Source organism: Diadema setosum, chromosome 11 (genome assembly GCF_964275005.1).
Source record: "Diadema setosum chromosome 11, eeDiaSeto1, whole genome shotgun sequence".
NCBI classification, from domain to species: Eukaryota; Metazoa; Echinodermata; class Echinoidea; order Diadematoida; family Diadematidae; genus Diadema; species Diadema setosum.
Genome location: NC_092695.1, coordinates 17,536,587 through 17,549,137, shown reverse-complemented (window position 1 = coordinate 17,549,137; position 12,551 = coordinate 17,536,587). Strand labels below are relative to the sequence as shown.

General features: G+C 39.3%; 1 protein-coding gene across 1 annotated transcript in view; it reads right to left on the bottom strand.

Moving 5' to 3' along the window:
- The window catches only part of LOC140235324 (arf-GAP with Rho-GAP domain, ANK repeat and PH domain-containing protein 1-like), a 138,962-nt gene that overhangs the window by 111,476 nt on the left and 14,935 nt on the right, over positions 1-12,551 (bottom strand). The window contains exon 2 of the mRNA XM_072315348.1: positions 2,329-4,715. Coding sequence (XP_072171449.1) covers positions 2,329-4,605 — 2,277 coding nt within the window. The 5' untranslated portion in view covers positions 4,606-4,715. The remainder of the gene's footprint in view (positions 1-2,328; positions 4,716-12,551) is intronic.

Below are 12,551 nucleotides of genomic sequence, written 5' to 3'. Positions count from 1 at the left end.
AAATAAGTCGAACTTCACAACTTTCTGGGGTTCTCTTATTTCAGGTCCAATCACCAAGGAACATAAAGTTCTGATTATTTTAATTCACTTTTCTCATCAGTCAACTTGAACACAGACTCCCTCTCTAACCCCTCCCTCCCTTCCTTTCTCTCCCCCTTTAACTTCTCCTTCTCTCTTACCCTAAAAACAAGAAAATTTTATTATACAACGTCCAAGTAGATCCTTGTAATTTGATTGGAGGATTGTTGGTGACGTGATATTCAATAAGTACTCCATTCAACGCGCCGTGCAATTTTGGTTCTATTTTTGCGTGCAACTTGGTTCAATTTTTTCGTTCTATTCCATGGTTCGAGAATTTGTACGATACTGCATGTACTGTGTGTTGCAGATTGAGGATCACATGCAGCTAGCGCAGTGTACGTGTGCGGTACATGCATGCGCGTATGTAGGCCTACGTAGTCTAGTGTACGAGCGCTAGCTGTGACCTGTATCTACACTGATTGCACAAGCCAGAAAGAGAATCGCAGTGGATCCACATGTAAGTATGGCTATATTTTTCATACATATATAGACTTCTAGGCCTACTTAGACCTACCCAACAATCCTCCAACCAAATAACAAAGATCTACTTGGACGTTGTATAAAACAAATAGTGTATGGTCTTTACTCGTGCAATGGAACGAGATTTCGCACTCAGTGAAAGATGAGGCGCACTATTCAACTCGGCTTCGCCTCGTTGAATAGAGCGCCTCTATCTTTCACCTCGTGCGAAATCTCGTACCATTGCACTCGTGACCATTCACTATTTGTATACTATTTGATTGCCCTTAATCATCAACATGCAACATTACTACACATCCCCCCCCCCCCTCCCATCCATATTTCACACACACATTAAACCATTTAATGGCACCACTTTCACACATGCCTATGTCAACTGCACAGAAACTGCAAGATACACAATAGCTGTGTCGTACATGTCTTTTGGCAGAAATTAGCGGTTTATACAGGCAAAACTGAAACTTTCTGTAAATGTCCAGGGCGAATCCGTCCATGCCACAGCCTGGTTCCTTCTCTCCATGATATAAATGAGGCCAAGATTATTTTCCTGAGCTGGTAATAAAGAACTATAAAAAAAAAAATGACATGCAATTTCTCTCTCAGCTCAGCATGTCTTCTATGTATAGCAACAGAGAGTTTAGAGTCTTCAATAATTCCCCATGTTTGGCTCGAGTCCTGCAAGGTTGTCCATGTAACAACCAGAGGAGGTTAAATCTGCTGTCTGGACATCAGGCAGGTGATCAGTGTAACCTAAGAAATATCAGTCTGTCACTAAGATACATTTGAAGGTGCAGAGACAAGCTCCCTGCCCATTTTTTCTTCTGCCCCCAACCAATGATCCTTAACAAGACCATGGAATCTGCTCAGAGCCTCAACAAGCGATAGTACATGTACCTGTAGTAATCACTGTCTTGTCACTTGCATGCCAGAGCACAGGGAAGCTGACACGTATGGTGGTGTGTGGCAGTCTTTGTTAAAGAAACTCTCTCATCACAGTCCACTCATTAATAAACTTGAGAGGTATTCAATTCTGTCAAATTTGGTTGGACAGATGTCAAAAGAAGGGGGGCAAATTGGTCATCATACTTGCTGGGTAATTCCTGTTGAAGGTCAGAGCTTAGAGCCTATTCCTGAATTTTCACTGCCTTTAGATAGAATAAACTTGTACAAATATTGCACATACTTCAAAATTGGTTTGGTGATACTGCAGTGTATGGAAATTGATTAATGTACACCTTGTATATCATTGGACTTATTATAGATGTACTTCAGATCATATTGATTCCTATTTCGTGTGGCTGGTACAGTATGGTATATTGAGATGTCTGGGTGAAATAAAGGAATATGTATATCAAGGTATCAAAAATTAGGTGATATCTTATGAAGACATCTGTATATGAATTGGTCATTTTTGTTCACAATTTCTAGTCCAACAAGTAGTAAAGAATCACATCAGTTTTGTATCAAAAAGTTCATGGTTTTACCCACATCACACTGTCACTTCTTAAAAAGTCCATCGAATACATGAGGTATCTGCAGGCCTACACATACTTCTTAAGAAACAGATATTGAATCAAAGAAATACTCACATCTGTTTTAGAGAATTTACAAATAATTGTCTTGAAACATACTGACAAGAAATGAGAATATCTAAATTTCTCACTAACAGAAGTTAACTCTCCGTAGTATCAAAAGCAAAAAGAATATGAATATGAATATGAACACATTTATATGATAAACCTCTGAAGACTGAAGATGCAAACTTACTGAATCTGAGCCAGCACCATCTGGAACAGAGATGTCCACTTCAGTGTCACTTTCATCAGAACTGAGAATTTCTGTGATATTGTCTTCGATGACAATGACCCTATCATCAAGATTGCACTGTCCTGGGGTAGTGGACATTGCAGGCTCCAGAAGGTCATAGCCATCGTTTATCTCCTGCATATGGTCAGCATCCAGCTGCATATGGACAGCTTCCAGTTCCACAAGGACGCCCTCCTTGACCTTACTGGACTCCTCCCTACTTGGATCAGTCTTGGCAGGATCTGCCCTGTGAGGGATTGGGGGTGCAGGAGCTCTCCTCATGGGTACAGGAGGGGGTGGATCAGGAGAATGCTCTGACATACCAGGAGGGTTAATTGAGTTCTGTGGGGTCAGAGGAAGGTGTGATCTTGGGAGAGGAGGAGGAGGGGGTTCCTGGGGCAGATCATCCATCAGAGAACTTGGTGGTCTCGGATGACCAGTGTTGCATTCTGTCAGAGGAAGATAACACGGGTCATCAGAAATCTCAGGCAAAGGTGGGGGGTTCTTGAAAATGTTAGGAACAACTGCTTGGGACTTCGGTCTTGTCTCTTGATCCCATAATTGGTCATAGATGCCCTCTTCATCATGATCAACGGCATCTTCTTGAGAATCATCCTGATATATGGAGGCATCCGGGCTTAAAATGCTCTCCTGACTAGACATTGTCACAGTGATGTCAGGAGGACTGTAGCCATCAAGAATTGTCATGATCTTATCACTTCCTGTGGATGTCACACTTGATATTGTACCAAGAGGGTTTCCAGAGATCTCAGGGAAAAGATCAGAGTCTCTCCTGACCATTGGTTCAGACCATGTAGAAGGAGGGCCCATTGGTGTGTCATCCTGGCTGCTTATACTTGACTGGTCACTTTTCCTCACACTGTCTGCTGGATTGGAACTGATATCTGATGGCATCATGGGCTGCATAAGGTTATCAATCAGTGGGAAGTCCTGCATGCTTTTGATTTCATTGCCATTCAGTTCTGTGCTGGAGACAGGGTTATCAATGAGGTTGGGGAAGTTTCCATTTGATGAGTTCATATTAGAGTGCATGCTCTCACTCTTTGTAGGAGAGGAGTTTGATATAACCGCGGGTCTAGGAGGAAGCTCTGGAAGCTGCGGTTTCTCCTCCTCAATGGTACGTGGTGGTGGAGGAGGTGGTGGCCCCCTTGTCCGCAAGAAATCAGCAAGACCTTCTGGTACTGATTTTGATCTTGGTGGCCTTTCTTTAGCAGGTAATGGTGGTGGGAGAGGAGGCTGGCTGGAGGGGGCAGAAGTTAAGCTGCCAGGAAGTGCTGGTGGCTCAGGCACAGGTCGATTTAGCATTGTATCAACTACGCTTGGTTCCACAGGAGGCGGAACTGGAACAGGTCTTCTACTCAAGTCAAGTTCGCTTGGACCATCATGAGAAGTCTTTGGTGTGGAAATGTTTTCAGGACGCGGTACAGGGGGAGGTGGTACAGGCCTTGCTGCTAGACCACCCATGTCATTGAATGGATTGAATGGGTTGTGAAAAAGCTGGTTAATTTGTGGGTCCACCACAGGTAACTCTTCATCATCAACAGCATTGCTAAAGGGATTCGTAGAAATACTCAATGGTCTCTCCTTGGCCTCAGCAGCTGGATTCTCTGGAAAAACCCTATCAATACTTGATGGCGGAACTGGAGTAGGGACAAGAGGTTCAATAGGAGGGGGAGGAGGAGGCCGAGGCTGAGGTATAGGCTTCCCCCTTTCAGGAAGTGGTGGTGCCATCTCCTTTCTCACAGTGTTAGATCTTGGTTTCGGAACAGGTTTAGGAACAGATGGATCTAAGCTATCTGACAGAGCCAGAGGCACTGAATTTCCTATGTTCATATCACTTATCATGGCGGAACTGCAGGATTTCCTATTGGAGATGTTGACTGAGATGTAGTCTGTGTTGTCGATGCTTGGCGGCCCCTTTGCCAACTTTGCTCTCCGAGGTGAGGGGACAGGTTGGCTCTGGATGTTCCCATTGCTCACAGCATCCTGCCCAGAAGTGTCCTTGGCGACAGTGCCAGCTTCACACGGTAACCTGCTCAGAATACGCTTCTGGTAGCCCACCTGAGTGATTCCCAAGCGAACTAGGTCTGCCTTGGTGATCTTGCAGCACTTTGACAGATCATTGTAGCCCCAGAAAAGGAAGTCGTTGACGAACTGCTCCAAGTGTAGGGACTGGAGCCACTCTTGAACTGTGGCAGGCTTACCAGGGCTCGCCATGAACTTCAACTGTAATGCCCTCTGTAGTCTCTGCTTGAAAGCTCACCGCTTCACTGATGTGCACACATTCTAGTGTCCCGTCTCGTAAACACTGGTCAGCAATGGAGACCCTATGACAATCATAGAGAGGTAAACAAAAATAAAATTAAACAACAACTGGGATTGTATCATGAAGAAAAGTTATCCAAAAAAGACAAGGAGTTTGAACAGCAATTCCTTTTTGCCTCCTACGAAGTACACCGACTATGATGCAAGAATACTTAGAAAATCAATGGGCATACATAATGTGAATATCAATTTTTTTTTTCTTGTTCTTGATCGTGTATGTTCGAGTTTCATTAGTTCTGATAGCAGGAAAATGTCCAAGCTTCATAAAATAAACATGCCTTTCCCTGTCATAATACTGTAAAAGTAGAAATTTCTGTGGTGTGGACATTTTTGTGCATTTCATGTGACCAGAAATTAGCATGAAAATAAAACACAAAATTTTTTTGCACATCAAATGTTCCACTGTCTTGATTCCATGGAATTATAACACCCAAAATTCATCTCACTCAGCTTTGTGTGAAAATAACCACTTTTACAGTAATGAGAGGAAAAGCATGCATAGATTATAACAAAGGAACTTGTATGTTGTTTTTTTCTTTGCAAATATCAACACGAACTTGCAATATACCATTAATTTCGACCAGGTAATGGCAACAAAGGTATATCACATTATACAACATATAATTGCAGGACGTGAAAAGCACACAAAACCTAGAGCAATTTGACTGCAGCACACAATCAACTGGGATGCCTCTGTTATCTCACATAATCACTTTATGCAGATTGTAAGTACATGGCCCCAGCTTTTATATTTTGATGAAGTTCACTGGTTTTGACCAATTGATGATCTTTAACCACTTACATCTGTTGTAAATAAATGTCTAGTTCTCCCCTTCCGTTAAATCATATTACCACTAGACATCCTCATCTGAAGTCAGAGCTGAAAAATGTCCTTCATAGCTGAAGTTTGGTGACCATAGACATTTCAAGGAGCTTTTGCCCAAAACACCTTAACACACTACAAATGTATTATACAAACACGTGTTCTAGAAAAACTGCTAAATACACAATATCCCATTCTTTAATGATTCCAAACTTTACAATAATGTAGCAGAAGTATTGCACTTTTACAAAATATGAAAAACTCAAGATTGACTAGGTTGACTCATTTTACCTATTTTGAGACCTCACACAAAATCAGTGTGCGTGACTTTTTGTTGATTTTTTTGATGCGTGGTCACATATTGTGATGTTGAAGAATGCTTACAGATCACTGAACAGCCAAAGGCAATGCAGACTGTTATGAATTGCACAGTGTACAAAGTACCCAGGGACTTTGATCTGAAATTACCTGTACATGCATTCAGAGATTTAATGTATTGATATATTCCACACTGCCATATTGCAGGAAGTGCATTGTTTGCTACCCTCCTTGTTAGACAGCAAATGGATAACAAATGCATTGTCTGGGGGAAAACCCAGCCCAGCCTTCTATAGTGTCTTTAAATACTTTTTTAAAACCCATCGAGGATGGACTAATTTTGATATAACGTGCATTTCCCATATAGACACCTGCCCGATTATTCTTGGGACTCATTCTCAACGGGTTAAGGATCTTCTGCTGGAAACCTTCATACCAGATTTCTTCTAAGAATATAGATGTCTAATATTAATGCAGCAAAACACATGGGTGTATCTCTCTGTTTATTTGTGTGTGTGTGTGTGTGTGTGTGTGTGTGTGTGTGTGTGTGTGTGTGTTTTATCTAGAAAGTCCATGGATGCCTTCAAAAAGCAATGTGGACAAAATTACAACCATGAAACAAATTTTTATAACTTTACAAGATTTTTTGCATTGCAAGACAGATGTACACGGTCAATTCCAGCGTAACGGACATGACATTCAGACAACTTTTTTGGAATTCAAACCATCACACAGTGAAATTGGCAGTCTCCAAAAGATTCTAATTGAGTTTATCAGACACATTTAAGTATATGTAACACACACAGAAAATTTCATGGAAATTATTTATGCAATGTCGAGAAATTGCATTTTTTGCGAGCGTAACGGACATGACACAAAATGGACAAGGCATTTTGATCTACTTACCATTATGAAAATTCCTGTGAATTTTTGGATAAGAAGCAGCTGGTTTTGGTCTTGATTAAACCTTTAGGTCACACTTTACTCATAAAGTCCTATTTTATAGTAGTTTTACTGTTCATTCTTTTTTAATAGTTAAAAATATTGCGTAACGGACATGACACTTTGAGTGTAACGGACATGACAGTTTTGTCCACTTTTTTTAAGCTAACAGAATTTTTTTATTACAAGGAATAGCAGATATTTAATTGTTGACAAAGTGAGGTTAGAATATAGGGACAGACATCATAACTGCAATCATGTAATATTTCTTATATTTTCATCATTTTAGGGGGGTTGGTCTTTTTATATATTTACAAAACAAACAAATATAAAAGAAATTCGCTCCTGCACCAGCTAGCTACAGTTAGTGAGAAATTTCCAGTTACTACCACCCACCATAGCAAAACAGGACATATAACTATCTTATACTATGGTGATTTTTTTCTTTATGGCCTAATATTTGATACTGTAGTATTATACACTAGCGTAACGGACATGACACCCTTGTAAAAAGAATCATATTTTCACTTTGTTGTTTTAAAATAAAAAGATGAAAATAAATGAACACTGCTACAACATTATATGTTCATGAACAAAACATCAAAAAGTCCTTTTGCAGGTTTCAGTGATCTAACAGCTACTCTAAAGCACATGGAATACAATGCCCAGAGTAACACAATGGCATACATGTACAACACAGAAGAACATGTCTTCATCTCTGCAGGTAGGCAAAGAAAACTGAACGAACCAAATCTGTATGAAATAAACAGTTTGAATGCAACATCATTAAAATGCACTCATGATTACATCAACTTTTACGCAATGAAACAGGACCACAAAACTGTCTGGTACCATTTTCAAATTGGTGTAATCATCTGAAAGAAATATGGTACGTTTATTTCATTTCTGCAAAGTTCTTTCATTTAGCATTAATGTCATCCTTGAAGTAGAATCATCCTCTGTTATCCAATCTAGGATAGACTATTGTAAAAACATCCACTACTAGTACTGGTACTTTATCATTTTCAACAAATGTTTTCTTTTCTTGGCTAGAAGTGAATGATCAAGCCCCTTGTTTTCTGAGAATTTTCACAAAATACCATTTTCATGTAGAGTGGTCACCTGGGCAACAAAGTATTTCATGTTTTCTTCATGGCAAATCCAACTTGTACAAACTGTATAATCAACTTATTGCTTGCTTAGACACTTCTTGGGGCTTGTCAGAGTGGTGTACTGGTTACCTATTCTAACCAGCTTGGGAGCAGGACTTTTTTAAAATACTGGATGCTCTCCCTACTAACTGGTTGCAACTAATTATATAGTGTACCTTTTAGTGGATAAACATCTTCTCATAGCATCTCAAAATTGTGGTTTTTGTACGATGCTGTGTGCTGTCATATATACCCATCCCTTGGCGTAGAGAATCATCTAGTTTAGTTGTATTGATGAAATGGATAGGCAGCATTCAGACCGACTTCCCCTGACCATAGAGCTACATGTACTTTTAACACGCTTAATATCGCCAACAATTCCATCCTCAGCGCTCTTGGCATGTGATATCTCATTAATATGCCACCTAAGGTGTGGATTTATAGAGTCATAGAGAATAAGAGAGGTACATGTATCGATACAGTACAAACTTTTTTTTTCATTTTTGTGAGGCAACACCATCATTGAAGACATTGATGCTGGTGACATTTGGATACTTTGTTGCTGTATCATGATGATGCTCACTGGATGCACAAGGATCCATTCATGCAGGAGTTCCTGGCTGTTGTGTTGACTCCATGGTGGATACATGTTAGTGGTCTACGATGTACTTATAATCGTAGAAAGTGCTAATTTTACGTATTAAAGGGAAGGCTAACAGTGAAAACTCCATTGTCTTGCCTTCAGGAGTCCATTTTCTAAATACTCCTTGGAATGAGAGCTGCTGTTATCAGTCGGGATTACAAGAGGTGGGAATGGATCAAACCGGTGTAACAGGGTAGCAAAATCATCTAAAATCAACTATCTTCCAGTAGCAGAAAGCAAAGTCTGCTTGTTTTTGTTTTATTGAGTAATGTGCAGACTTAATTATTTACTCAAGTATAGAAATGCCCTACTATCCTCAAGCAATTGAAACTAACCACCACCCTGTTTCACTGGGCCACAGTGTTATTTCTGCCACTTGTCTAATATGAGGTGTCATGTCCGTTACGCAAAGTGTCATGTCCGTTACGCCATTTACAGGAAAACTAGAAGTGGTATAGAAAAATGGTTTCCACGCAAGCAAGGGGATTCAATTCTAACATTGAAAATGAATTTGCAGCAACTTTTCACTAATTTCCTCTTGGCTATGAAAACTTATAGTAAAAAACGTAACGGACATGACACTTCTAATGTTATAGAAATCACACAACTTTGAGGATCAATGGGTCAAAAAATGATGAATGCTAAGGAAGTTGGTTGTGATTTTCCATTGATTATTACACTTGACTACAATCTAAAAGCTGAACAAGGCCTCTGGGACATATCTGGCCTTCTTTAGAGACAGGAACACTAAACTCTTAAAAAATAGCCAAATTTTTGTGCCAATGCAACACATCATACATTATTTTCATTGACTGAAAAAAATACCAAATTTTGTCATGACAAATATGCGACTAGTGGAAAATTAAAATATATATGTTACTTTTTTAGAATATTTGAGAACTGAAGTGAAACTCAAAACTTCATTTTTTCACTAAAGTGAACATTTCTCATGGAATTGCCCACATGTAAGCGCCGTATGTTTTTGTTTAAAGATTTCCTAATTCCATTTTTTGTTCAAATCGTATATTAGCATTGAAATCTTTAATACATCACTATAGTAGAAAAGACAGCAAACAAAACAAAAATGGGTCAAACCTCTGATGATGTTTTTGCTACATGGTACATGTACATTACACAGTGTATGCATACAGGGAGGCTAAAGTCCATTGACTTTGCCTATAAGTAGCACTTATAAACTCAAAGGATATGTATTTCAAAACCCCATCACTCTCTACAGTCATTATCTACAGTATATTATATTCATTTAATCTTCCTATCTGAAAGGAACGAGAGAATACTTGAAGATACTGACACAACAAGAAATCTGTATTAAATCTATGTTCACTCCTGACAAAATTTTGTTGTTCCTATATATACTGTATAAGTTGTTTGAGCTTTAGAAAAAGTAAATGCAGACTCCAACCCACGCATCTCTAAAAATGGAGATTCTCCTGCCTGGACTCCCTATAGCAAACTAGAGACTCAGATCTTGTGAACATGAGCACAATATGTGTGCCCTAGCACACATCACATGCGCTATTAAAGCTCATGCTACATTTACACCATGTTCCCGGCGGCCATGGCAGCCCTGTTCGCTCAAAACATAGTGTACCATGGGTAGATATGGCATTCTCAGGACTGTTTTTCCTCCTGGGGGGATGTATTTTAGTCTTGTTCATTCCAGTTCTCACTCTGGCGAACATATGGCTATCAAGACGCTGTTCCCATGGCATCTGGTCAGGCTGGACTACACATGATATTTTCCATCGGGTCCCACTACAGACTGCCTCCAAGTTTTGTTACGGCTTGTTACGTGCCATCGCATTTTGTTGCGTTCACCCCGTTTTATTACAGCCCACAAGGTTTCTCATATTTGCACCGGAACTGCCATGGCAAATTTTTTGACAGTTTAAAAATCTGACAGGGCATCCACTGCAATCATGGCCTGTCATATTTGCCTATCTCATCCCACTGGGTTGTCTCATGTCCATCCCTTTTTGTCCACAGTGGTCTGAAACAAGACTGTTGTTGCTGTTGGAACATGGTATAAACACAGCATAGCATTATTTCAGCCTTGCAGCCGGGATCCAGTTCTAGTTTTATAAATGCTCCGTTGTGTTATCTCAGCCTTAGATTTGAAAATATGACTAAACTGAAATTGAGGAGAAAGGTACATTTTAAGCAAGAGATACACAGCTACACCAGGAGAAAGTCAAACTCAAGGTGGAGAGTGGAGATTTTGCAAAAACTGTCTCAAAGCAGAAGAGTTGGAGTCTCTGGAAATTTAAGCATGGTACACATACTGTACATTGTATGTCAACACATGTACTGTAAAAACCAGAAATTTTGTGTGCATGAAATTTTCACGAATTTCACAAGAAGACAATATTTGTGAAAGCAAAATGCACACAAAAGCTTTGGTCAACACACTGCACTGAATGAATGCCAGCATGATGTTGTCCACCAGCATGGTCGGCAAGTAGCAAATGTTTCATATCGCCAATCAAGCAGTCTGCTCCAATTTGCAAAAGTTTAATTCTGTGAATGTTTCTGGTTTTACAAATACAATTATTAAGACAGGTTTTCTGCTGGGAAAATATTTCCAACTTACCCCATAAAGCTCTGGAAACAACACACAGTGATTAGGACCAAAATCTTTTTCTTTTTAATAATAGCACTGTCATGCTTGTTGTGAACATTTTACAGTCCCATAGAATAAAATATTCTTTTTTATTTGAGCCACATATGTACTTTGGTAATAATATACAGCTTGGTTGCAGAATCAACAATTCAAAACATTGTAAGCCTCTAAAACACTAAATTAGTTGCATATCTGATCATTAAAATGGCAACAAATTTCAAAAGATCACAGTAAATGTTTCTGTCTGAAATTGCCATTTTTTCAGATTTTTCTGATTTTGCGCCCATTTTTTGATGAATCTCACAATTTCCATTTGACCCTCCTCTTATATTGGATATAACTGTTATAATACAAGATATCTGCCAATTTGGTGAGAAGGTGATGATTTACTCAGAAAAGTTATCTTGATGGATTACTATCTTAAAGCATGACTCTATCTACAGAGTTAATGGCACACAGATATGCCATCCACACACTAACACACACTGGATCTATCCCCTAATACAAACTGGTACAGTTTGATGTACACATTCAGTTGTACATTGTATGTCAGTGCACCTAAAATTCTCTCTCAAAAAGAAAAAAGAAAAAGAGGAAGTATCTTGTACCACTTTACATCCTGGCATTGACCACATGCACAATGTAAACAAACCCACAACCATATGTCATATCACTCCTGCAGTCTGCGCTGTTCATTAACATCACTAACAGATGAAGTATGAAGATGCACACATCAATGACAAAGTATTTTTATTCACACAAAGACATACATACAGGTTGTATGTATGCGCCTACAGTGTAACACACCTTTTACTGCTTTATGACATTTAACAACAGACAGCAAATACCACTGACACTGTCATAAAAGATATAATTATCACGTTTGATTTTCTGATGACTGCAACGGAAAATCAAATGTGTGTAATTTTCAGTTTCGAACACTTTGCCCATGTGGCATAATTTCTGTATTTTGTCATATCAAACATATTCATGTATCTCCTCCACCCCACAACACACACACACATGATACACACACACACACACACACACACTCTAATACCTTGTAGCATCAGCACTTCTCCTCTGAGGCCACTCATATTCAAAATTACTGTCAGATACAAACTGCCACCTATTTTGCAAATTTGTATAATATTTCACAAATTTGAATTTTTAACGATTCTGTGAGTGATTGGATTCGCCATCAACACCGCAGTGACGAAATGAGAAATACACTGTAAGTAAATGTTGTACTACTCATTGTATCTTTTTTTTTGGGGGGGGGGTTATATCTCATTAAAGAAACAATGCACTGTACAGCAA